Raw genomic sequence first — 27473 nt, 5'->3', positions numbered from 1 at the left:
GGAAACGGCCTCAAGTTGTGCCAGGGGAGGTTTAAGTCAGATATCAGGAAACACTTCTTTACGGGAAGGGTTGTTAAGCACTGGAATAGGCTCCCCAGGGAGGTGGTTGAGTCACCATTCCTGGATGTGTTTAAAGACCATTTTGATGTGTTACTCAGGGACGTGATTTAGTAGAGGGTTGTTAGAGTTAGGGTAGCATGGTTAGGTTGCGGTTGGACTTGGTGATCTTTAAGGTCTTTTCCAACCTGAGCAATTCTCTGATTCTAAACCCTAAGCTGCATATTGAAGCATTTCTTACAGATGTTGGCACCCTGCTACGTTCCGCTGGGCACCCAGGTGCACCCGAAATCTCAGTTGCCAGGCCTGCTAACTGCAGGTAATTAGCCAGTTAGAGTCCACTTTGAGCTGCAGCCTGACTGTACATTACTGTGTTGTTTTACATTATTTGTCTTTAACATAGTAATCCACAATGTGAAGCAGAAAGTGATGCAGTGCCTTCTCCGTTGTAGTGCAGCAAGCATCAAAGCAGCGAGCGTGAGTGCGCTCCCACCCTCAGTCGCTTCTGGCATTGCTCCTGACAGCCTACGACAAATTGTTTTCCCCCTTTGATTAACATAAACTGCTGTTCTTGTAGATTAAAAGAAAGCAAGGCTCCCCGAGAGGTTCGTATGATTGCTGATGCTTAAAACCAGCTTGGCTTTGATTCTCTGTGTTCTGACACAGATTTTGCCTTTGAAGGAGCAGCTTGCTGGAAGAGGTTTGTTGCCGAAAGGCGCTGCTCAGCCACTGCACCGTGTCTGGGTGGAAGCTGCAGTCCCACCACAGATACTGCTCTGTAACATTGCCTTATGCTGGGAGATATAACTTACCTGAACGATGTGCGGGCCCGAAGCCTGGAAGCAGCGACAGTGGCACTCAGGGACAAGGAAACCCACCGAGGACCGCTAAAAGGCATCGCCCTATCGGCGTATACTGAAGTAGGAGTGTAGAAGAGGAGCGTGCTCTGTGTCATTTCTAACTAGAAACATATGTGGTTGGCTCAGCAGCGGCTGCACAACCCCCAATGCCTGTCTGTCTTTTGCAAATCAGTTTTGCGGTCCTTTCAGCGGTGCGACTGCGGTGCCGCTATCACGGTACCAGCAGAGAGACACCTCAGATCCCTTATGGCTGCACGATGGCAACGGTTCCTTCTACAGAAGGAGAGTTTCTAGAAAAGAAACAACTGCACTGTGGAAATCGGTGGAAACTGCACCTCAGTTTAATGTCAGTTTCTCTCATTGGGTAGCAGTGCAGAAAATGTATTCATGCTTGCAGCTTCCAGTGCTATATTTAGTAGGTGCTGCACACGTGCATCATATTCCCCCCAGAGCCTGGCAGTGCCTCCCTCACCCCCAGCTTTCCCCTTCCAATCTCATAATGGCCCTGCCTGACGGTAACGGCAGTTTCCTTTGTTCCTTGGCCCTGTCGGGACTGTAGCAGAGAAGCCAGAGGACAAAACCACCGTGCCACATGGGCTGCAGAGCTGTCCGTTCCAGTGTGATGCGTAGCACTGAACTTCACTCAGGTAGGTCAACCGCATAGAGTGTTCTGTGCGGGAAATGACTGCAGGAATAAACAGTTCTTGTTTCATAGAGAAAAATCTATCAGCCTGGTTTATAGCAGAAGTGTTATCTGGCTCATTGGTGGAGGTTCTCACCAAAGCCTTTGCTTGGTCTTGCTGGCTCTACTGCAGCAGATCCTTGGCTGATTGCTTCCCTTTTTCTGTTGCCTGCAAGACAAGCAAATGTAGTGGTAGCTGCCAAAGAGAGCCTCGAAAGAGCTGGGAAAGCACAGGAGTAGTAGTTAACAAAATAGACATCCTGGGATCAGAGAGTGGTGCTGGCCTGCACTTGGAAGTAGGAAGGTGTTACGTATGTATATATTTTTCTCTATAGCCAACTTCAAACCTCACTGATATAACTGGATGCCACTTGGATTCAACGGTTGCTCTCACTGCGAGACTTACATGCCAATCACAGGAGCTGCCAGCACCGTGCTTTCTGACGGCTGCATCTCAGTGGCTGCGTCTCGGTGACTCAGCTCTAGCCTGGCACCAAAGTTAGCGCTTCAGGGTGCTGACGAGGATGAGTAATCATAGGCAGGAACTCAGATCACCCTCTGATGAGCAAATGGTTCTGATTTTTTTTTTTATCAGCTGCTGAATCTTCAGTCGATGAAGCCAGGAGCCCCTTATTGCTTCCTATTTATGAGCGAGTTAAAAATATCTTGAAGTAAATGGAAAAGCTGTTGCACCAATCTTAGGGCGCATTTCACCGGCTTCCTTATTGTGTGCCCTTCCTACGGACACAGAGATGGGAAGGCACAGCTGAGTGCTTAATTTTTTGTGTTCACAAGCACACTACTTTTCTCTTTCCTTTTACTTAATAGCTCCATGTGTGTGCTTACTTACGTGTATTAAAAATTACAAAAATTACAGGCTGTAATCACAGAGGCTCTCCATGCTCTTGCAATTTACTATTCAATTCTGCACGCTTACAGATACATCTGTGCAAAACTTCCCCGTTGTTTTTTTGGGGGGTCAGTGGCATCTGGAACAGAGAAAAGTTTTCTAAAAGAGAGCTCATAAACTGTTAGAGAGTCCATGCTTATCCTTGTTAAAATGTGACAGAGTAAACATACCTCCTACTGAAAACAGAAAAAAAACATTACTTTCAAAATGAAGAGCTGGCAGCTGATGTACTGTTTTCACGCTCAAACACAGAAGCAGGTGGCTTCCTTTGCATTGAACCGTAAGCGCGTGCTTCACAGAGCTATGAACTTGTCTTACAATGGGACCTAATGTGAAGAAACTGTACAGCAAAGAGGCTTATGATGGGCAGATAGAAGGAGAGAGAGGACCCCTGAGCTTCTCAGTCCTGTTAGATACAGTTTTCCTCAACTCCCTGAAACCAAGTAAGTACCTGAAGATTCTGGCAGTTGGTGGAGGGGGGCAGGGATGGTAGATGGTGTTTTATTTTCCCTTTGCCTTTTTCCCTTTGCCCTTTCTACTACAGTAAACAAATTGTCAGTTCAGGACATCAGCGAAGTGTGTGCACAATGCTGTATTTAATATTTTTTAAGAAATGCACCTTGGTTTGTGTTTGCGCTGAAGTCTAGAGCAAGATTCACCATAAAGGCATGGTATGTTAAAGAAGAGGCTGTTAACTGAGTGGTCATTATATTTAGAGAATGATATTGGGTGAGTTCATTTACACAGAGTTGGAAGACATTGAAGGCAAGTGTATAGTAGTGGTAGTGTAGTTGGGAGCTTCTGCAAAGATTCAACAACCTCCGGTGCTTGGTAATGATACTTGCTGGAATCTGAAAGCTTACGCCATTCAGAGAAGTTGCAGCAATCCAAAGATGCTTCTTGGAACGGTTGTCTCTTAGTTCCTGAATGCACTGGAAGCGGTTGGTATTGGAATTACGTCTTTTTGAGGTGTCAATCTTTTCATTTTCTGAAATCTCTTGCTATTTTACATTACTGTCCGCTCTTCTAATGTGCTACTGGGTCAGTTCAGGGATTTCTGTGCATGAAAGTAGTCAAATTCTCCTTCCTTTTATTAGATAGAAGGTTGTAGGTACAGCGTTACATGATTAATGCTATATGTGATGTTCAGTTTTCTAAGTCTTTCAAAACAGGGAGGTTTCTAGGGAAAATAAAGAACTTTTCTCCCTATTTTTACTTCAACTAAGTATATTTTATTGCACCTATCTGACAACAAACCCAGTTAGAACTGCTTTAAATCTCATCTCTCGGAAGCAAAGAAACAGAGGGCAAACTTAAGTTGCCGAGTTGCTCAAATGTGGTAGCAACCGTTCACAACCAAGGACGTCTCGGTAAAATATGATAAGTCCCATACGCGTGCGATCAGTTGCAACTCCTACAGTTGGGATAGATCCCAGGGATCACATATAACTGTAATATAAACAGCTGCCCTTACGCGGTGAAACTGATATATAAATAGACGGAAATTACCTCTGTGTGGTGCCAGAGCTTGAGCTGTGCAAACATCGTCCATGAGGTCAAAAGGTACTGCATTAGTTTTGATTGCAGAGTGTCTCACCTTTTCAAGTAAGGTACCGAATGAAATAGGTGTGGCAATCCAAGCGTAGGGGCCAAACAGAGTCATAGGATTTGTAAACATGAAAAACTACAGCGCATTACTTTGAAATCTTGCTTGAGACAACAAGAAGTCATTTCAGAGCATCAGAAAAGGTATTGGTGTGCTCAGAGGAACGCCTACTCGTTCCAGGCTGACAGAGGAGAACTGAAGGTCACTGCTTATGCGGGGTGTGGCCTCTCAGAGGTAATAGCAATATCTTATTACAAGTGGATAACGTTTTGATTTGTCAAACTTCATGCAGAACTGCTCTCTCTCTCTCTCTCTCTCTCTCTTTTTTTTTTTCCTGGAAATAGGCTTTATTTATTATGATACGTATCAGGGGATTTAAATCTTTTCAACCTTGTGCTGAGCGTATCTCTTAGGCTGCAGTTTCTGTTGCCATTCACTTATTTGTAGAACATTCTAAGGAAGAAATGTCCTTGTCTCTTTCTTTTTCATATCAGAAGGTGAAAAATTACCTTATTTCCTGCACTTGGTCCCGTGCTGGAACACCTTTTGTATCATAAATGAAGTTTTGTTATAGATTCCTTGTTCGAGACATATAACAATAACGAGCTCGAAGTTGGCGGTAACGGAGGTACGTCACCAATTCTTCTGCTCACCTTTACAAGTTAAATTGTCTCATAAAAAATTCTCAGCACATGCCTCCCTCTCCCTCACCTTTTTGCTTTCCATTGTCCCAGTTTCTGTAAAAACCATAAAAAATGGGTCATCCAGGCTGCATGAAATTGTTCTCAGAGAGAAGGTCAGGCTCAGGTGAGGATATATTCTCTGTCAAACAGTGTTCTTGATTCCTATGTTTAGGCAAAACTATGTTATTTTTAGATGAAATATGTAGATTTCTATGGCCGTACATTTAGGACAGACGGATGTTCAGAAACATTTTGTAACTAACTGTAGCCAGCTCTTCTTTTGAAAGTAGATTCAGACCATTTTCTTATTTAATTGCTCTTGTTTTAATTGAAAGGTTTGGTATAATTATGCAGATCAAATAATGAGGGTGAACCTAGGAAGCATTGCATTCTGAGTGCTAACATCCACAATTTGTAGTGGAAACACTCAGTCACAGCCTGAAGCATTGATTGAGCACCTGGTGGGAAGGCAGGGCCAACCCAGGGGAACTCAGGTGCACACAATGTACCTGAGTGATGGAAGGGGTGGAGCCAGGATCCACCCCTTCCCAGACCTCATTTAAGGGTTGGCAGTGGAGACAAAGCTATCTCTCTAGAGATCTCCTCCTACTGAGGCTTTCTGAAGGTAAACAGCCTCTTTCTTTTGTTTCTGTGTTTACAACTGTTGCATTTGAGCGAGTCCTCGCTCACCAAAGCCCAGGATCTTGTAGCTCTGCTGTCACTGCTGTATTTTCCCTCATGTGACACTTAAATTGTTTTGTTACTTTCCATTAGCCATTTGCTGTTGATGAGGGAGCTCTTTTGGTGTTCCCAGCGCTTCAATGATGCCTTGCTTTTTGAAGCTACTGCAACTTAAAATAAAGCCAGTGTTCCATTTATGTAGTTGTTATATTTCCACCACAGGAACACAGAGCACTGCAGCTGCTCTTTAATGATTATCGCTTTATTGGTGTGAAGGTGATGGGTACACAGCTCATTGGATTGGATTGAATTGGATAGTTATCTTGTTATTTAGGTAATTATGCCTAAACTTCATGGAAAGGTAAGCTACTGAAAGGTCACAATTGGGTGGAACCATTTTAACTTCTCTACTGGAAAAGATGAACAAAGATGAGCATCTTTTGCTTTTCCCTGAGAGTTTGGGATGAAAAAAAAAAAAAAGAAATAATAATAATAATAATAATAATAAAAACATTCCATGATGACTGGCACATCCATCGCTATAGGTAAGCATGCACAAATTCACTTTCATTGTTCTTTTTGTGTTTCTTTAGTCTTTACGTGTATGGATGTCTTGAGTATAGGTTCAAACTGTGATCATGTTATATTTTTCCATATTTGGCTTCATCTTGATGTTGATGTTGCAGTATCAGCCTGCTTTCCATTGTTCTTGTAATTTTACTTCTTAGGTTAGCAGTCTGCTGCACTGCAGGACTACGTTGAAGTAATGAATCCCTTAATCTATCCTTTAATGCTACAGATAGTAAAATCCTAGGCTACAATTTGGAACCGTTTGGATGTGGTACTCAAGGATGTGGTTTAGTAGAGGGTTGTTAGAGTTAAGGTAGTGTGGTTACGTTGTGGTTGGACTCAGTGATCTTTAAGGTCTTTTTCAACCTGAATGATTCTATGCTTCTATGCAATCTCATGATGTGCTCTTGAGCATGATCTTGGCAAGGGGCTTGGTACTTGGAAGATCCTTGAGGTCCCTTCTAACCCAAGCCATTCTATGATTTACAAAATGAAAGCTGGTTAGTGGAAATGGTTCTTGTTTTATCCTAACTAGTTCTTTTTTTTTTCGGTAAATTGCTGAATATCTAAATTAGAAGACCAATTGATTTTTTTGTTTTGTTTTCCTATAATTTATGTATTTTGATTTTATTTTTTCTTATATAGACACATATATCTTGTTGTAACTACTAACCTTATCCTTCATCTGTGTGAATAGTTCTATCTCAACCCATGAGTTCTAGTTTGTTTCCTTGCAGTGTTCTCCCCCATCCCACCAGGAAGGTAGGGAAAAGAGCCACCAGAGGAGTTAAACCACAACTGGTATGCCTGTCAGTATTTTCAGAAGAGTATTTATTCCAGCAGACTTGTAAGCAACTCTTAAAAACAGGGAATGCTTAGTGTGGAAGTTGATAAAATCTACTAGTGAATTACACTGGCAGTGCTTGCTTTGCAGTATAGGCATTTTCAGCACAGCAGCTGGGGGGAAAAGCAAGACAGCACGGAGTTTTCATGGCATCTCATGGAAGAAGTTTTTCCCTGCAGGCAGCAGGGAAAATCTCTACCTGTTTTTTTCCAACCAAAATGAGAAAGAAGAACCTTATGGGCATCTCTGGCCTGTAGCCATTGGATCAGCTGACATCCAACATCACCAGATGAGCGCCCTCTTGCTGAGATTTTGGGCTGGGAGTCTTGTACTTTGTTATGAGGAAGTAATTCTTTATTTAGCAATAATCTCTAATTAAATATGCAGGCAATTTAAATACACAGTCAGAAGGAAAACTTTCCTGAATAATGTACTGGCAGGAAAACACTAACAAAATGCCAGGTGGGTATTTTGAAAGTACATTATATAAACATACGTTATTTACTTTTGTTACATGATGCTGGAGAAACCTCACAGCAGAAGCTCGAGAACAGGAAGCTGTGCCTAAAAGCCTTTAGCCTAACTGTAGTTGAAACGCTTAGCAGAGCACAGCATGTAGGGAAGCCAAGATGGAAAGTACCTGGGCCTTAGAACTACTGGAACATCAATTGAAAAATGTGTGGTCTTAAAATAATACCCAACAATCCTGGCATAACCACTTGTTGAAAACCAGTTATAAGTTCTTTAACCTTTTATTTAAGGAACATAAGAAAAACAGACATAGAGAAGCAAGGCTCAGGTATCTACATATTACCACAGTAGTAGAAAGTTTAATATGTCAGAAAAGTTATTCTAAAAGTCTAACGATTATTAGTATATTGAAAAACCAGGTTACTCAATTATGTAATTATTGCTGCTAAGTAGTGTAGCCTACAGCTGCATTGGGTTGCTCAGAGCCCCACTCAGCCTTTCATCATTAGATGTAGTCTAATGTTTGCAGTGGTCTCATCATTTATATCAAGAAAGATGAGGCAATCATTGCAAATTCAAAGTTGTGACAGAAATAAATAGTTCCTGCATTCACTTCTGCCAAGAGGTGGACTTAGCAACGGAATTAGCCGGAAACTATTCTGTGATGCCTGAGGGACTTCTCTTCAGAAGTGAAGGTTGCAGAGCAAGAGTTAGCTGTGACAGCCACAAGCAGACCACTCCTAGGTAACTCAGGTTTCTGTAGGAAGACCTATCAGAAGCCAGGCAAGTTGAAGTACTTCACAAGCTGTCCATTTTCAGTAGCAAACTCGGGAATATACAATACACCTTGTGTTTTAGTTTTACTGTTGTACATGAGTTGACTTCTTTGTTGGTGTCTGCAGGTACTCTGCTGTCTTCTCCAGTCAAGGCAATTTATCACAGACATGCATATATATTAAACAGCAAGACATGTGTTTGCAAAGGTTTTATTGATGACTGAAGAACGATACCAGAGTCAATAAATTGCACTTCCAAATCCATTTCTTATTTGTATGCACACAGCTTGACGTTCTTCTGTGAGGTTTCTATTTTGAGCACTGCAGTCTCGATTCTCAGGTTGATGTCATTCAAACAAAGTGCAAAGCTGAGAACTGAAATGCCTGCTTACCCTCTGGGATGCAACAACAAGTTAGTAAGATGATCTGGTCTTATAACAACGCTTTCTGTTCTTAGGGCAGTTATTGTATTTAAATCCTATATGAGCTTTCCTCTGGGCACTGACATCACAATTCTTTGTATGAGCTAATTTGTTTTGAGGCATATCCCTCTTATTTCCCATGTCTTTCTATGACGTGCCAGCCTGGTCCCTCATGAATCGGAGCATCCTCAGAACAGCTCCGTTTTCTAAGAGACTGCCTGTGTTCCCAAGGCAGCCTCTTGGCAGTGGTGGATGGTGGAGATGCTGCGGCCGTCCCCGCTTGTCCCTGTCTGCAGCAGTGGTGCTGTGGAGAATAAAATGACCACACAGCACTTACGGATTAGGCAGGAATACTGTTGGAGAGCTGTTTTAATTGGTTTGCAGCTGGTGCATGCTGCCAGCGGGGCACAAAGTGACTATAAAACAACAAGTGGGGTGTGTGGAAGGGGATGGTGTTGTGACTGTCCTTCTGTATCCTATCCTAAACTGTTAAATAATGTGACTGTTGATACCGATCACCGACCTGACCAGCTTCAGACTAAAAATGAGCAGGTAAAATGATGTGGCTGTTTTTCCTAGCCCCTCGAATGCTTCTGCTCTCTCAGCTCTTGAAGATGATGGTTGGTTAGTTGGTCCTCGGGCAAGCGGTTCTTTGGTTTTATGTTGTATTTTTTCCCCAATTAAATGAAAAAATACAACAAATGAACCAGCTGCCGAAGAGGCCGATCTGAAAATATGAGGTGACTGCAGTAACAAATAGTAACCTTCAGAGAGCGTAGATGACGCTGCTCCACATGGCTGCATCGCATATCTCCCTCCCTCAAAATAAGTCTCATTAAAACAGCAGACCCCAATCTCACTCCAGGTTCATGTGCCAAGTGACCCATCTGGTCTCGCTAGGCAGCAGAAGCATGCGTAGCCTAACAAACGGTATCGTTAGCTGATTCTCATTCCACAACCAAAGCAAATACAGCGAGAGCTGAGAACAAACAAAAACATATCTAGCTGACAAAAAGTCTCTGGTGGGCAATGGGAGACAACTAGAAGCAATGATAATGATATTGTAGTGCACTTCCATTGTGTGAGCAATTCGGGGATGCACTGCACTTAATTATGAAAAGACTGTAAGCAAAACGCTAAGCATGGGCGTAACTGTTTGGTACCAGAGAACTGCCAGCCAGAAACCCTATAATTTATAGGAGTTTAGGTCTCCAGTGTGTAGCCTGGGCTTGGCTCCTGCTGTAATAACACTTCTGTGTTTATTACTTAAGAGCCTTCCCATAGGGACCTGAGGATGGGGTCCCATCAAGCTACAGTGAGAACAAACTCAGAAGAGATTAGTCAATGTCTAGAAGGAAAGGGCTGGGACAACATGCTGAAATGAACTTGATCATCGTTCATGCATGATTGTCGATCATGCAGCCACCTAAATAATGACTGCTTTGTAGACCAAAAATATTTCTTACCCATTCCTGTTGAATATGAATGCAGAAAATGGATAGCTAAGCACATAGACCTCATGATCAATAATTGCCTTACGTTATTTTCTGTCATGGCAAGTAACCAATGGCCTTGTGTTTGGGGAGCAAGACTAACAGGAAGCTTGATGGAAACAAGCAGGCAACTGTTCTACTGAGGGTACGGACTGCAAGGAAAGATTCGTTACAGCAGTAAGAGTCACAACCAAGATCCAAGAATGAGGTTTATTCGAACGTTGAAGCAGTTCGGAGTTAGATCCTTGTTTTTAACTTTTCCCAGACCTAATGACAAGGGAGAACTGGTAGGATGTAAGTATCTATGTGTGTGTACACAAAAATTTTCTCTGATAAATTCTAGTTAAAAAAGGGTACACCCAACATGTCTGTCTAAAGGACGCATTTGATTTTGCACACTGTAACACTGCATTGTATACGTCTTATTACTGCATGTCATGTACTGACGTGAGTTCATGCGTGATGAGGAGAATGAGGTGAAATCAATCCTATTTTTAAGTTAATGTTGTGGTGATCCTTCTTTCTAATATCTGGTCTAAATCTACCCTCTTCCAGTTTAAAGCAATTTCCCCTCATCCTGTCACCACGTGCCCTTATAAAAAGTCCCTCCCCAGCATTCTTGTAGGCCCCCTTCCGGTACTGGAAGGCCACTATAACGTCCTGGCCTAATAATTATTTCAGCTGCTACACTCATAAGAAACTATACTGCAAGTATCTGTTTATAGTTAAATCTACAGTTAAACTCAAGTGCAGTGAAGCCTTGGAGGAGCTGTAAAACATCTGTACAGTTTTGACACCCTGCTTGGAGACAATTTCCATTTCAAATCCATCTGGAGCAGATACTGTCTGGATTTCCTTAGTAGACAAAACTTACATGCAACTGCATAGTTTCAGGCTGAGCTCATAGTATAGGAGGAAACTCTTTGAGAGGTAGGTGGTTGAACCATCATAAAACTTCTACTTAACAATTTTAATCCAGCAAAAAAACTCTGTTTGTTTTGTGTATCTGTATATCATGCAGGGATCAGTGCAAGCACCTCTGGGGCAAAATCCAGAAATAGTGGCAGCAATGCTGCAGAACAATTTTGGGACAGAAAGAGCAGAAGAATAACTTATCTAATTGAAGCTGCGTGGGGAATTTAAGTAGGCAGAATGTAGTTACTCAAGTTGGAAGTTGGCCATTCACATACTGAAGCCTTTAAAGAAATGTTACAAACTATTCATAGCTTTAGGAATGTATCTTCAAATCTCAATTCTACTAAGAATAAACAAGGAGAAGATACATTTAGCAGCTTATGTTAGGGAAATGTATTAACTGTAGAGGAAAATAAGGAAGGTACATTTTTATCCTCTTCTTTTTTTTTTTTTCCTCTTTTCTTTCTTCCCTTCTCTCTTTTCATTTCTGCTGCTCTTACATGCCCTTCTCTGGGCCGTGGCAATACCTCCCTATGCTACAAGGAGCAGCCTCCCGCACGCTCTTCGGCACACATCAGCCTCTTTGATTCCAACATTGCAGCCGGGTGGCTGCGCAGAGCTGAGTGAATCCAAGTGGGCAGTGGAAGCCAGCACCAATTCTTTCCCTATCAATGTCGCTTTACAGGCCTCGCTGATGACTCCGCTCAGCTGTATGAATGCCTTCATTTGGACTCGCAGAGTGAACAGCCAAAAAAAAAAAAAAAAAAAGGAAAAAAAAATCAATCTCCCCTTCAGGCTTCAGACAGCGTTTTTTTTGTGAGTGTATTATGAAGAAAAGAGATTCCAGTACTTGCTTTTCCAAACAGCCTACAAGACTATCTTCTGAGCCACAGCCATGTGTGAGGATAAGGGCTTTTCTTCCCGCACGTGAGGTAGGACTGTGAGCGTGATGAAGATGCCTTCAGGACACAGATGTACGTTCCAGGGCTAGTAGCTGCTGGTTTGAAGTCACTGGCTCCTGTTCTCCTAGAACCTCACATACGACCTGGACGTGCTACGATGCATCAGGTGGCTCATTCAGATGCCTTAAAATGACTATGAGAAATGGCAAAGCGCTGACTGCAGTCCAAGTACTGCGACACATTTCCAACGCACTGTCAGCCACGCATAGAAAAAACTACAGACTCATTTTGCTCCCTTCTTTATCATAGTTTATTATTATGGATTTTACTAAGAGAAATGTTATCACCGTTCTTAGAACAAGTACTGAAAACAAGTGATAATAGTCTGGGGCAAAGCCAGTTCTTAGGTTTCTGGCATTGGCTTACCCTTCCCCAACACATACAAAAGAATCCAACATGACAATTCGGGAAGGTGAGAATGTGCATACAAAGTGTTCGGTGCTTTTGACATCAATTCTGTGGGTAGAACACTACTACTGAAAGCCAGGAAGCACATCGAACCCCGAATTAACGGTCACATTTATCTTCATGGCAGAACCATTAAAACATGCTGTGTGCTCAAAACAAGATTACATACTAAAAGCGTTGTTTGCTTCCACACCATCTGAATGACGTGAGGGCCCTTATGTACAGGTTGCGAATACCTCAAAGCTTAACAGATCTGCAGATGTCCGATATCAAATTTAACATTAGCATTGTGTCTACACTGTTTCCTTACCTCAGACCCTACCCTGACTTCGGAACACTTCATTCTGTGTGATTTGCTTTGCTCAAATTAATTAAAACAAAAAAGACAACAACAACAAAAAAGAGTGTTTGCTGACGCACTTTCTATTATGCAACTAGTTAAGATGGATCCTTTTGAGAAAAAGGATTCAGGACGTGAGTAAAAAATAAATTGTTTATTTATAATACTACACATATAACTTTCAGATCAATCCTTTTCCAAAAAAATCCATTAAGGACACTAGTTTCAAAAAGCTGATTGCTTCTGAAAGGACTGTAGACCCAGTCATGTCAGGTTCAGAGCAACTACTAAAGTTCCCTTTAACACATGTTGCATTAACAACATTACGGTCAGAGCTGTAGCAGCTTTATTTGGACAATAATAATATTTTCTGTTTAGACTCTTTTTAAACATCATCATCGCATTAGGCCAAACTGAATGCTTTTCTAAATCTAGAAAAGAGTCGATGCATTTCTCCTTTTATCCGTGTAACTTGCAATTCAATGACATCTTAGTAATTTCCATAGTTCACGTTATATTAGCTACTTAGTTTCAGTAATTTGTTTCTAACCACCACTGGGCTGGCAGCTTCTAAACTGGGCTTTGTATTTCCAGCCAACACAACACGTTTCATACTGCAAATCAAACACCTTCATTTTTAATTCCTTTAAAAAGTAGCAAGTCAGAAAATGTTGTTCGACCATGGCCTATGAAGTCATAGACTGAAATCTAAGGATTACATTTCACTTTATGTAGCTATATGCAACCTAGCACCGTCTTTGTTATGAACTCTGACCTTCAAAGAACAGAACAAATGGTTGCAACAAGGAGAGCGCAGATGAAGATGGTTCTAGAAGAGCAATTACTAACTCACGTGAGCAACGCCATGGAGGCATAGCTTACAGCCATGACACAAGCATGTTTTAACCAACAACATCTGTAAGACATTATCTATTTGGCACATTTTTCTCTGTAATTCAATAATTTTTGCCTTTACAACTACTTAAAGGAAATCTGATATTCCCTATCCTGTAAATGGCTGACAGCGTTTAATCATTATGCAAGCCAATCAACCTTCTCATACGGAAGCCAGTTGTTCCTTTGCGCAGCAGCCTTCATATGTATTAGCAAAACTCCTTGCAGTACGGCGGCCTCGGTGTTTACAATATATAAGGCACGACTTTGTACATCAAAAGGGGCACCCGAAGTAACGTTCTGTCCTAGGCGTTTTCATCACTAAAGCAAGTTATCACGTCGTCTTGTAAAAAGCTGTCTTTTGTTTCAAGATATTTAAGAAGCATTCATCAGCACGCGCATCCTCCGAAAGCTGTGTCTTTGAAAACCCCAGTATGCTTTTGATACATTCACTCCTGTTTTTATTTTTATTGTAAGCGTTTTCACTTATCCTGGCTCACTCAACTCAAATACAGCACATTTAGAAGTCAACCCTCACTGAATATTTAAATCTTAGTAAGGTCGAAGAGGCTGAAGATAGTTCTAGTCCCGGTTCTTCCCCCACATCCCATGCTACAGGACTTGCCGTAAGAAGGACAAATTAGTCTTACAATTAATTATAACAAATTAATGAAGAAGTGTTATGTACCACACAATTGCCCAGAGGTAGGGACAAGTTGGTCAATGTTCCCACCACTGCCACGGAGAAGCAAAGTTTACCACGCAACGACAGGCCACCAAAGCCAGCAGTTTGCACTTACACTGACGGCTCAAACTTAATCTGATGGTCCTGTCTGCTTTTTAAATAAACAGGCCCTCGCTTCTCAGTTTGCTAGCAGGCATCCAGTATTCCTTCAGACATCAGAAATCTCCCCACCCGCTGATCTGCACGTTGAGCTATCGGGCTGTCCCAAAACGCTTTTCCTCCTACATTATCCCAATGCAGGTAGCAAGCAAACACATTAGTAAACTGTCTTACTATTTGTAACTTCACCACGAGTGACAAAAAAGATCTGAGAGAGCCAGTGCTCAAGAATTGCTTTGTTAAAACTTCACTTGAAAGGTTACTTTCCTGCATATTTATAGTGAAACTTCAGTAATTCAGAAAGTAGAATAACGAAGTGCAAAAAAATGAGATGGGCACATCTACACCAGAAAAAAAACCAACAACACAGTAAAGTGCCAAAGGGATTTGCTATAATTGCTACCAAACCCTTGATCTATGACAAGATCGTAACTTTGGAGCGTTTGCACACGGGACAAGGTGGCAGCTAATGAATAGTGAAATTTAACACCAGCAGGTCATGGCGGGTTTCGGTTCAGGCTTTATGTGTATTTGATCACGATCTGGGGGTTGACTTAGCATTAGTGGCTTGTGGCTTTTAAGCTTGTGAGCCAGTGTCATAAATATGGCCTCCACGTGGTCATTGTCATTGGGGTTTTTGGCAGAGGTTTCAAATAACGGCATGCTGTGCGTATCGGCAAACTTCTGGGCCAAGTCCGTAGGTACCTGAATGGCATTTCTCAGGTCACATTTATTTCCAACAAGAATCCGTGGTATATCGTTGGTAAGGAGGTGTTGTTTGCATTCCTCTATCCACGACGGCAGACTATGAAAACTGGCAAGGTTTGTCATATCATACACAAACACGACAGCATGTACATTCCGGTAATAGTGCTGCACCATACTCTTTCTGAAGCGCTCCTGGCCTGCTGTATCCCATAGCTGGATCTGAAAAGGGAAGGGTAAAAAGAGAGAAAAATGTCTTACTACTCACATTGGAAAATAACACGCATTACCCACAGCTAGGGAAGTCAGGCAGTCACAGAAAATCACTCCTTGGAATCAATCACACTGCAAAGTTTGTGCCAAAGAAAACTACTGCTTTTATGGAGTTTTCTAAATCGTTGCTTCCACAACTGTCTGCTCACAATTGAAGCTACAAAGAAATCAGGAGGCGGCTTCATCACAAAGACAAATTTCTGATGGTTTACTGGAAGCGGCATTTTGTAAGATTTTTACACAAATAAATACTAACATCCTGGCACTAAAGCTTTTCTTATTAAAAACAATTGTCATCTGACAGGATTTTTTACTGCCAAATATGATGTCGCCTTCCCTGAAGTGCTGTTCTAAGCATTAAGGTAGCAGCCTACTGTGGTAGAGACCCTAAAAGGAACAACACCAATCGTGCACAAACAACAACAGCAAAATGAACTGGACAACGAAAGAGCTCGGCCTCTGTACTCTAGTCCAGTTATTTGCAGCTTCTGACGCTCAGGCTTACAAAGGTCCACGCAGTGCTTCTAAAGGAGTCACTGAGATCACAAAGAAAACCAAAGCGAGGCATCCTAGCCTTTGACTGAAGGCAACGGTAGTTGCAATTCACCTTTCTGTAGAGCATATACCTGCTTTTTGCCAACTGCATTCTAGTCTACACCCCATTTACTTCATCTTCATCGCCTCAAAGACAGCCCGACCCAAACAACTAGATTAAATACAGTCACTTAAGCTTAAGTAAGATGCCCTCACCTACCCAGCTGAGAGAGAATTCTGGTTCTATGCCCTTACAGAATGCTGTATAGGTGGGAGACTCATGGAAAAAACAACATTAATTTGAAATATGACAAATTCAAGAGAAAGAAAGGAGGGAGGCCCGGCTTATAGTAAGACGACGTGATGCTCAGGGATCACTACATCTAATCTTCCCCATTGTTTGATCCAATCTAACACAGAAAGGCAGCTGGTTTCCACAGGCAGCTGTAGAAGCTGAGGTTATGCTTCTCTCTCCACCTCACTCAGACAGCAGAAGTTGGTCACGCTTAGGGAAGCAAAGATCCACCCGTAAGTTTATTGGTACAAAAGAGGAAAATCAATTAAAGCTTTACGTATCTTTCAAATTAAACTTTACTCATTGCTTCTCCTACATTCCATCTGCAGGCAGCTTTCCAACTCAAAACGTGCCCTCTCAAATGAGACATTTTCCCAACAGTGAAAGTTTTACACTTCAGAAGTTTATTTTCTCATCTTACCAGAAGAACTGGAACAGACTATTCCATTTCTGACACCCTTGCCTAATCATCTGCTGTACTGAAAAACACAGATAATGATCAATTTTAGAGATGCGCCCTGATGAATTAACATCAAGTTTCTTGTTTCATTATTATTTAAATATCACCCATCATCAAGGAAGGAAAGACACGTTTTATAGTAGCTCTTTAAGACATGGCATTTGAAAATCTGGCTTAACAGAGTAATTCCAACTAATAAAAACTGAACACGGAATCACTCTGTCGTGCTTGTCAGAAACACAAGCAGCACTTAAATACGTCAAAGCAGTGATCACCTCCTGCCTTCTGACTCCTCTTTGTGGATCCAAGAAGGGCTGCTTTATGAGCAAGGACTCCCTAAGCATCTCTCTCTCTCTCTCAATAGAAACAGAAAGCTATAAAGCATGTCTTCTTTCACAAGCTGGGAAAAAAAGTAAGAGAAAAAAACCCAAACACAGCCACCTGTGAATAGCTCAGAGGCGTAGAAAACGATTTTTGGACTCCTGTCTTTGAATTTAATTTGCATCCTTTGCTCTTCTTATGTAGGTCACTGAAGAGTGATGTCACTGTTCTCATCGATTTTCAGTGCTAAGGTCAGTTTAGGAAGAGGAAAATGTAGGACGCAATGTTTGTTGAACAATTTAATCTATTCCTCATATCTGGGCACTAGTGTTCCGTACGCAGCTGTCAGCCTGCTGCATCGGCTACAGAAGAATACACCCATCTCTTGTCTTGGAATAGTAAAAAAATGTGTGGGAGACCCCCGGTGAGACGAACTGTGCTTGTAATACTGCCAGTGACGCAGCGTTTTTCCAGCTGCAAGGGAAATGCTCTCTGTTCTGTAGCAGCACGGGAGTGACCATCCAGCTGGATGGGGGAAGGGAGAAGAGGGAATGAGAAGACACTGACTTAATACTCATCTTCAAAGCAAGAGGAAAAATCCCTCTGCTCAGCAGGCCCTCCAGGGCACAACGAGAACAGCAGCAACTGGGTTCATCTCAGCTCCTCTCTTTCCTGGTTCAACAGGCATTGCCGGAGAGATGCTGCGAGCGAGAAAGGTGGGGATGGGCAGAGGGGAGGAGGCAGAAAACAGATAGTGGGGCGTACTTGATGGCACATAGCATCCTCCTAATAGCTTCAGTCCTGGCCATAATGATAAAGTTTATTCCTTTTCCAGCTGAAACATAACCTCCTGGAAGACCAGGCATCGGAAAAGCGCCTTCCCCAGTTCTCCACCTCCCTCACCCAGAACCGGTGTATTCAACAGGCAGCGTTCCAAGGGCAGCAGGGCCAGCTGTGGCAGCTTACATCACAAAAGGGCACAATATCCCACACGAAGCATCTCGGCACTGCGGATCGGGCTACTTCTTGGTCACTGCTCTGCACCAGCCTGAGCTGCTGACAGCGCCAGGCAATAAGACGGCGCTGACAGGAAGATCTCTGTTTTGTTACAGACAGTAACAGACGAGAATGCAGAATGTCAGCTAGGAGCTGAAGAAGCATTATTCAATCGCTGTATAAAGGAAAGGAGGAACAAAGGCTCTCATTCGTATTTCCTTTTCGGTTAGAAAGGCCGTGGGGTAAAGAAAGCACATGAGAAGAGGTCCAGGGGTGTGACAGGCCGCCCACAACGTCTCTAACCAGTAAGAAGGTGGAGAAAACCACCAGCTTTCAGCTGACTGTCAGCTGTAATTACCCGGTGATGCTACGGCCCCGTGATTGCTGCTGGTCCCTCTTAATACACGGCTACGAAAATCTGCTCACGGAAACAAACCGTCAAGCAGAAGTAAGAGGGAGTTTTGCTTAAAACGACATTCCTGCCAGCAACCACAGAGCGTTCGGAGCAACCAGTGGGTCAACCTGCAAATGGCACTGCCGGCCTTTCCGCGCCCATCAGGCAGACCGGGCTCCGTAAGCGCGACCCTGGAAGCAGAGCGCAGAATCACAGAGTCGTTACGGCTGGGAAGATCCCTACGCTCACCCAGTCCAACTGCCCGCTCGGCCGCGTCCCTCAGTGCCACATCCGCACGGTCCCTGAGCACCTCCCGGGACGGCTACCGAACGCGGCTGCAGCGCACCGCTCCCGCGCGACGCTCCGCTCCCCGACGGGACGCGCTTCGCTACTGCCGGCGGCGGCCCGCCCTGCAGCACGGCGCCACGCCGAGCCGGGGAGCCGCGCTCTGCCCCGCTACCTTGATGCGCTCCCCGTCGATGGTGACGGCGCGCTCGCGGAAGTCCACGCCGATGGTGGCCTCGGTGCGCTGCGGGAAGCGGCCGGCGCAGAAGCGGTAGGTGAGGCACGTCTTGCCCACGTTGGAGTCGCCGATGACGATGATCTTGAAGATGCGGGAGCGAGCGGGGGGCAGCCCGCCGCCCGGCACCGTGCCGCTGCCCGTGAAGCTCAGCTCCAGCGAAGACTCCAGCTCGGCCGCCATCGCCGCCGCCTCACGCCCGCCCCGCGGGCCCGGGCGGAACGCCTCGGGGACGCGGACGGGGACGCGGGCGCCCCCGCCCTCCCCTCGTGGCGCGTCACGGCGCCGCGCTCCGCCCTCCCGGGCGTGTCTCGCGAGAGCTGCGCAGAGCGGGGTCAGCGCCCGGCCCTGTGGTGAGGTGGCCCGGGGTGTGGCGTCCCCTGCCCGAGGGCGCTTTAACGCGGGCGGATGCGCAGAGTTCAGCGCTTCAGACAATTCCTAAGCTTGGTGGAGATGGCTTAAATCTCTGCCTTGCGTGGAAGAGAAGAATTCCAGTTCCTCGCAACCGAGTCTTCTCAGAGGAACGTACATTCAGGGACTAAATATTCCCACTGTGATTCATAATGCAGTGTCTGGGCAGACCCAGAAGAGTAAAGCGGGAAATAGCCAGGGGCTGAACAATGGGTCAGATCGGGGGGATCTTGTCAGGGTTCTGCGCTCAGCTGGGGCTGAACGACGCCTGTCACACAGGGACCAGCACTATGGCTGCCCCTTTCAACTGACTGAAGTTTCAGGTGCTTTGTGTGCACTAACGGTCACAACTTCTCCCACCCATGCAGCCTTCAGTGCCAGCCATTTAGCCCAGCTGGCAGCCGCTCCGCTTCAGGACGAATCAGGTTGCTATCAGTTACAGTCTGAGCGATGCGAAAATAGTTTCACCGGGAGCAATTGGTGTAAACAGCTGCTTTAAGTGAGCGGCCTGCTGAATTCTGGGCCCACGAAGCCAAGCGAAAGCAGTAACGTGTTGTTTCAGTATGAAAGCGGTCATACCGTCCCAGCTTGGAGAATAGCAGGCCCAGGGGAGATGAGCCTGTTTTACACCCTCACAACTGTTTTTACACCCTCACAACTGTTTTTACACCCTCACAACTGTTTTTACACCCTCACAAGTTCTGCTGAGCCACAGTGAGGGATCTCACACACACAGACTGAGTCAAAACCGTCCTACTGGAAGTCTGCCTTCGTGTGAGAGCAGCCCCAATTCACTTCACCTGTAAACTAAAGCTGACCTCTCAACTCGTTCCAAAGCTGCTCCTCCAGCTGAGTTGGAGCACTGCAAAGTAGAAAATCCATTTGCGTTTAAAGCACCTCTTAATGTACCTCACAACACACCATCACAGAGTTCTCTTCTTGAGTTATTTGGGAAATGGTGTGTAAGAGCACCTTACAAACGCACTGAATAGCTTGAAGGATAATTAGATTAATCCATACTGCTCCTACACAGAAAATCTCCCTATGGCAAAGCCAAGGGTGGGCAGAACGAGGTCACGCCTGCTGATGACATCCAAAAATAAAAAAAAGGAAATATTGTCATATGACAGTTAAGTCCAAACAAGAGCAAAAAGGCAATGAAGGGTGAAAGAAGCACTTGATGAAGCTGCTTCCCACCTTCCTTTGCAGGCTGTATTCACACCAGCATTTGAATGGGATTTGAGCATCTTCTGTAGTAGCTTCTTGCTGTGAAAGAGAAGCATCTTAGCACAACAAATGCACGAGAGTTATTCTGGAGGAAAAGCAAAGCAAAGCAAACAAACAAGCAAGCCAATCACTAAAGCCTGACCAGTGCCAAAGAAACTCAGCATGGCCAAAGGAACCCATTGCTTTGCAAAATCTTTAAAAGAAGAATGAACATACAGTCCCTTGGAGGTCCTCAGCTGTGAAACGATGGGCTGCAAGGTCAGCCCTCCGTAGTTTGTGGTGGGTTAGAAAATGATGGCTAATGCAGTAACACCTCGGGAATCTCATGAGCTTAAGTCACTTTAGTACAAGCTATTTCAGCACAGCAATGGGAATTTCATCACTTGTGCTCCGTACGTAGTGATAAGAACGTTGATGAGATCATTACATTTCAGCCAGCACCGACTATTTCTGGATGCTGCTTTCTGTATATTTGGGGAATGACAAATCTAGTTGAATTCAATTATAGTAACAGAGTACTTTAAAAACTGCTTCTTGCTATATAAGCATTTGGAAAACCTTTTATTTTTCTTCTTTCCAATGGACAAGGACTTTTAATTATGCCTTTCAGCTGTGCTCAGTGAGTTAATGTACAAGAGCCTAAGAGATCCACAGCTATTTTTATTGAGCACACATAGAGAAGCCTAAAGAAGGGGGATTCTGAAAATAGTCATAAATCTCTGGACTCAGCATTGCAAGAATAGTTATTTCTGTCTTCCCTTGAAGGCACGATTTAACTTGTCAGCCACCTGAAAACGAAAACTGTGCTCAACATCTGAAAATGACATCTACTAGGTTTTAAGTTATGGAACAAATCAGAGGTGTAAGTCTGAGACTGTCTCCTTGTTTATGAGTCTCAGAAATAGGTAGCTTAATGACCATCAATTTAAACATACATATATACATACATACATACATATATATATATATATATATATATAAACATTTCTGCAGAGATGCTGTACCTCTTGCCTCCAAATGCCACAACGTTTCTCTATTTGCTGGAGTTCACCACAGCCTCCGATAGATCAGCCCTGGGCAGCAAGTAAATCCAGCTGCACTGTGCTCTGCTACCTGTTGCTTCACATGCGTGAGATCCAAACTGAACCTTGATTCCCCCCCACTTTGATTGAGCTGAGAACACACTGTGCATTTTATTGTCTGCCAGCAGGTTTTGCTTTGAAAGTATGGTCTCAGAGGGTGATTCTGTTACTTATTTCTGCAGGAATAAGTTTTTCTTGTTCTCCCCCAAGTCTGTAATTGTAATGCATATGGAAGAAAAGCAGACAAAAACAGATAGAGTCCATGCATCTGATGGTGCAGTTAACATAGGAAAGAGGCAGAAGTTTTATTTTCCCACTGGTTTGTTTAACTGCTCCTTACGCTACCAAATCTGTAAGCTTCTCACTCGGTACAGTTTCCATCTGCATTTATCCCAGCGGTGTCAGTCTGCCTTTTCCCATTTGTCCAAATTCAGCAGCAGCCCCTGTCTTGAGATGTGTGACTCACCGCCCCGTGTGCAGATTGCTTTGCTTCCTCACTTTTAACAGATCTGAAGCACCAGGGTTTTCCTCCACCATCCCCTTCCCTTCTCTTTCAGAGTTCTGCGGAAGGGTGAATTTAGGTTAGCATGCGTTATTAACATGTATGTGTGCATTTTGTGTACCCATCAATGATTTATTAAAGGCAGAACATGACAGGAGCTACAAACCGTGTTCCCTCTTTCCCGATTTGCCTCCTATATTTCAGTTCAGAGTTTTGGGGAACTGAGAAGAGATGACAGGGCAGGGGCCAGTCCCTTTGTGTAGGAGCTGTTGCACATATCAGGGTGCAGACACAGGAGGGGGCTCACAGGACAGCCTGCGCTGCTACTCTACTACGGATAGCAGCATAAGGAAGTTTAAGCCCAGTTCTGCCAAATAAAAATCTAAGTGAAGGGAGTAACCACCCTCTGCTGTCAGGGTCCTGAAAGACTGAACAGAAGGATTTGTGGTGGAAAGATGCTCATCAGGGAGCAAAAGTGGGAATTAAAAGCGCAAACAAGGCTACTCTGCAACAAAGCAAAGACTGCTTTCCAAGCTCTACGGCATAACAACTTTCCAGCCATACTTCATAGAGATATCGCAAATGAAGTGAGATGCAGAATTAGGAACATTAATTGATTCATCTAAGGAAAAAATTTAAAAAAACCACGTGAAAAGCATGATGTGAACCACCAGGAGTCAACTTACCATGGAAGTGCCAGTCTTCATTAACAAATTTATCTACAGTCCCTCTTGCTCTCCTCTGAATAAAGGGCATTTACATACCCCTTGCGTTACCTGCATGGCAGCAAGGTGTGAACAATGTAGCAGCTGCGTCCAGTTCTGCAGTACTGCTCACTGCTTGGTCTGCAAACCAGGAAAGCATTTCTCCTTCACAACGGTGCAGCCATTGCAGAAGTCAAGCAATCCAACCAGAGCCTTACTTTTGCACACAGTATTATAAAAACAGTAGAATAGTGACGTTGTTTTGCCAGTTTTCCAATCTGAGTCAACCATCTGGTTTTTTCTTTGTCCTTCATCTCTTCAGGGAGTTTTGTCATCTACTGCTGCTCGTGACCCTCACAAGGTTCCAAAAGCGTAACAGCAAGGTAGGAAAAGCATCCTTTGTACTTGGTGGAATAGAGGGGTACCAATGAAGAGTCAGACCTGATTGTTTTGTGATATACATATGTATGTATGAACAGCCAGACTACTTCGGCTCCTCATAAATCTTCTGTGCTTTTGGTCTCTGGCAGACCAGTCATGAGGTGCTGTTCCATCGATGGAAGTTTGAAAGCATTAAGTTCAAGGAAGGAGGCCACCCAGAGCAAACGTCCCCCCCTCCAATTCCGAAAGAGAAAATAAATTACTGAAGACCTTTATAAAGAAAGGATGCTGTTTTATAGTAGGGCACTATCCACGCAAAGCGACTTTTACTGCAACGAACTCCTGTTTCAGGCTCAAGGTGTCCATAAGAAGCTATTTCTGTAATTTCTTCAATATTTACATATCTAAAAATAAGCTGCTACTCTTACTCATCACTGCTACCATATTTTGTCTGCTGACTGATGGAGACTGAAAGAAATTGAAGAGCGCTGCGTCAGGAAAGCTTTGCGGACTTACGGATGGGGAAGAGAAGGCTACTGAACTTTTCCATTCTCCCCTTCAATCTAGACCTGAGGAAAACAGCAAATGCTTCCCTCTCACACTGGTTTCTTTTTTAAAACCCTACAATAAGAGCTTCACTCAAATCCCTATATTGGGTCTTTGTAGCCTAGAAGACTGACCTGACCGAGGGACTTTGCCCATATGTACATACAAGCAGCTCTTAGGGAAAGATTTAGTGAAACCTCCCTGCCAATACAGTTCTTTTCTATTCTGACTCCCAAGGTAGCCATATCCTTTCCCCGGCTGACCTTCCTCCATTTTAGGAGACACCCCCAAACTTGCAACCTGTCAGCACAATGGGACTGCCAGCGTTACGGCCAGCCAAGAATTAAGGGAACTCTTAATGACTACTGTCATGGAAGGGATCATTTATTACAAGGCTGCTGGGTATCTGAGCGGGACGCTGAACCCTACAAGGAAACACTAGCACTCATTTACAAACAGAACTCAGCATTTTTATTCATTGATTGACTTCCTGCCAGTTTTTGTTTTTTTTTTCCTTTAATATTTGCTGTCACCAGAGAAGAGCGTAAAAACACAGTACAACATTATTAACCAGTTAGGAAGGCTGGAAGGGAAAGCAGATCCCAGTACAATTGCAAGTAACTTGGCAGAGTTGATAATTTAAGATTTTTGAATGGATCAGCAATGAAGCAATAAATATGCTGCCGCACTGAACCAACAAGAGGGTTTTCACTAAATTCGTGGTTTATTGCATTACATTTTATAACTGAACGTATCCATCATCATACATTTGTTCACCAACAAGGCAAATGACACTTTTTCATACGTTGTGTACTAAATGGCTAAAATTATGCAGTAGCTGAACCAGGCTAGAACTAGTAGAGGTAGATATTGAATGGGCAGTGCCAGGCAGAAATATGTTGTTGAAGTACTTTTTGCCTTTTGTTATGAACAATTAGCAGACGTAACATTTTCAATTAAAACAACAAACATCTTAGGAAAGCTACTCTAAGATGCTTTGAATTTTCTAGTGATATTTATCTTGGAATACTCATTGTTATGGTCCCTCGCAAACTGGACAACCTTTAACCTCTGGGTTTTCTGCCGTGATTTACCTGGAGACCAACATACAAAGCTAGAATCTTTGTGAACATGCTACTCTTTGCTTGTACCACTCTAGAAGTAATATATATGTACAGCTTCCAGGACACAGGAGACTGCATTTATATTATTTACAGTTTCGGCAATCATTCTAGCAACAAAAAAAAGCCTACTCTGATGCTTAATCTAAAACAGAATTTCTATTACGCTGCCTCCTCATAACTCCCTTCAGTCTCCTTTTGCCAAGATGCCGTATCAGTTTCTCTTGGCCACTCTCACTGCTGGCTGTGTGCTCCAACAAAGAGTCTGCCCCAAAACAGGCAGTGAAACTGGCACGTGCAGCTTAAAATTCCAGGAAGAATCACAATAACACGATCATGATTTTAGTAAAAATGTACACTCTTTGCTCCTCCAACCATCAAAGAGCGGCTCGTAACCAGAACGCTCCTTGAAGCAATGGTCTTTCCCAGCCTCAGCAACCATCTTCCTCCACCTGGAACAGCATTCACTACTACCACACTTACAGGCTGTTCCATTCCTCCCTGACACTGCCGTCTGATTAGACTATATTTGCATCACGTCTTCCACAGCATCCCAAAGCGGTAGGTCAGGCTGTTACGAGACAAGCACAACTTCTACTTCCATATAGTAGGAGCTATTTTACATTATCCATCAGGTACAAACTGCTTTTAGAGCAAACTTCCTTGAGGGGGAAGATGGGGGAAAGATTTCAAAGCTAGCTAGCTGCCAGTACAGAACACTTAAAAACATTTAAAGCGATTACGAAAAGGGGAAGAAGTATTTTTTTTTTTACTCGGGTATATTGAGCTGGATTACCTTATCAAATGTTTTAGCATTAGTGGCGAATGTCAGAAGTGCAACTGTGGCATATGGGATGCTAGTGCTACGTGAGCAATGGCACCACTGCTCAAGCCCTCAAAGGCATATCCTAAGACTAAGTCCTTACATTTTGTACGTTGGAACTCTCTCACGTGATACCGAGATTGCGTTTGCACCTCGAGTTTCCCAGGCCCGATCTCACCCTGCTCTCACCACTGCTTTCCTTCTGTATATAAAAACCACTACAAGTCTGTCTAGCTGAGAATAAGGTGTTGCACCAACTTTCAGGGGCTCCTGTACAGCTGCGCACCTCCAAACCAGTAAAAACAAACACTAACGGAAGGTCTATTAGGCTAACAGCATGTACCTCATCAAACACTCAAGGAAGATCTACAGGGCTAATAGGACATACCTCATCTAGCCCTACAGATCTTCCAGGGAAACTCAGACCCTTTTCCTTATGCTAGGGGAACAACTGAGCAAGACTTCATTCTGTACTGACACTGGGAACGTCCTCTCCCTACAGTCATGTTAGCATTAAGACCTCATCCAAAAAGCATAACCTTAGGAGATAGAGGCTTTTAAGGCATTCTAAATGCAAAGAAGTAAGATTTGTTACCGAGTAGTTTGTTCTGAGAATACTTTGTTTGTACACACATACCAATGTGCCTGAACGCTCTGCTCTCCCTGTTGTCTAACCACCTCTTTTAATTACGTAAATTTTAAGTCCCCTGCTCCTTCTGACATTGCTTTATGCAACGTGTATTAACACAATGCACAGTTTTGTCTAAGGAAAAGTTATTGTCCAAGTCTCAGCCCCTTCACTCCCCCCCAAAAAAACAATCCCAACAACCAAAAAACAGTATCCATGGCATATGCCATCACCCATGGCTCCACTTATAGTGAATGTTTCTCCAGTGGAAACTGTGAAATACTGAACCAAATTTTGCCACTAATAAGCTGTTCTAGATCACTCTGACTGCAACTGCAGTTGCTGCTCACCTGCCCTGGTAGCTGAATACCAGTGACTGCCATTTATCTCAGTACGCAAAGGGAAGTTTTCACTGTAGCATGACACTGTACTGCTACTTCACAAAAGATTCACTGAGTCAGGTTATGACTTCTCCAGCTCTTATAAGCACTTCCTCAGGAGTCAACCACCGTACACCTGAGATGTGTGGAGATGAAGTAATAAGAATCCCTACACCAATTAAAACAACCTTCTACTTCAGGGAAACTCAACTTCCTTGCCTGGGACAGCAGTCTTCTGGAAGGGGATGAAGAACCTCTCTGATCTGAAAGCATCCCTTCTGAAGCACAGTGGAACTTTGGAAGTCTCTGGGGGGAATCATAACAAATATGTAGATGGAGGTTTCTGAAGGCCCACAGAAATATCCTTTCCCACTTGCATCATGAAGGATAACAATCTTGCTTTTAGTTCATCTATTTCGATGCAAAAACAGGCAGGGAACAAGTAAAGAAAAGAATCCCATTATAGGCAGCATTTAAAACACAACTTGAAAAAAGAAAATTGCTCAATGCAATTCACTAACTGTTAAAAAAGTGAGCATTCATCTGCCTCCAGCTAAGCATCAGAAGCCAAGAAAACGGCAGCAATACTCAAAGAGGCAAGGCCAAAAGCTCAGAGCTTGTGTAGACAAGGTTGAACCATCTTCAGTGGTTGCAGAAGACATGCAGTCCGAGTATCTCAGGCCACAGAAAAGACTGAGATCTAGACATTAAAGAGCAATTAAAGGCTCTATAGGCATTCTAGTCCTTTAAAG

At 43.6% G+C, this 27473-nt stretch overlaps 1 protein-coding gene and 2 long non-coding RNA genes across 3 annotated transcripts; 2 read left to right on the top strand and 1 right to left on the bottom strand.

The window, feature by feature from the left end:
- Positions 1 to 929: 929 nt before the first annotated feature.
- LOC124417912 lies at positions 930 to 25688 on the top strand. The gene is made up of 3 exons (XR_006939080.1): positions 930 to 1564; positions 2762 to 2952; positions 23165 to 25688. It is a non-coding gene; the product is annotated as an uncharacterized LOC124417912 (long non-coding RNA).
- On the bottom strand, positions 12165 to 19183 carry RAB33B (RAB33B, member RAS oncogene family). Its single transcript, NM_001008466.2, has 2 exons — positions 18857 to 19183; positions 12165 to 15345 (listed from the first exon to the last, which is right to left on the bottom strand). The coding sequence occupies exons 1-2, from the start codon at positions 19097 to 19099 to the stop codon at positions 14902 to 14904; spliced, it is 687 nt and encodes a 228-aa protein (NP_001008466.1). The 5' UTR covers positions 19100 to 19183; the 3' UTR covers positions 12165 to 14901.
- On the top strand, positions 15344 to 19016 carry LOC121110786. The gene is made up of 2 exons (XR_005859962.1): positions 15344 to 17257; positions 17842 to 19016. It is a non-coding gene; the product is annotated as an uncharacterized LOC121110786 (long non-coding RNA).
- Positions 25689 to 27473: the final 1785 nt, after the last annotated feature.

The sequence above is a fragment of the Gallus gallus genome, chromosome 4 (assembly GCF_016699485.2).
Source record: "Gallus gallus isolate bGalGal1 chromosome 4, bGalGal1.mat.broiler.GRCg7b, whole genome shotgun sequence".
Classification (NCBI taxonomy): Eukaryota; Metazoa; Chordata; class Aves; order Galliformes; family Phasianidae; genus Gallus; species Gallus gallus.
Note: the sequence above shows the minus strand (reverse complement) of the source record. Positions and strands in the feature narration are given on the sequence as shown.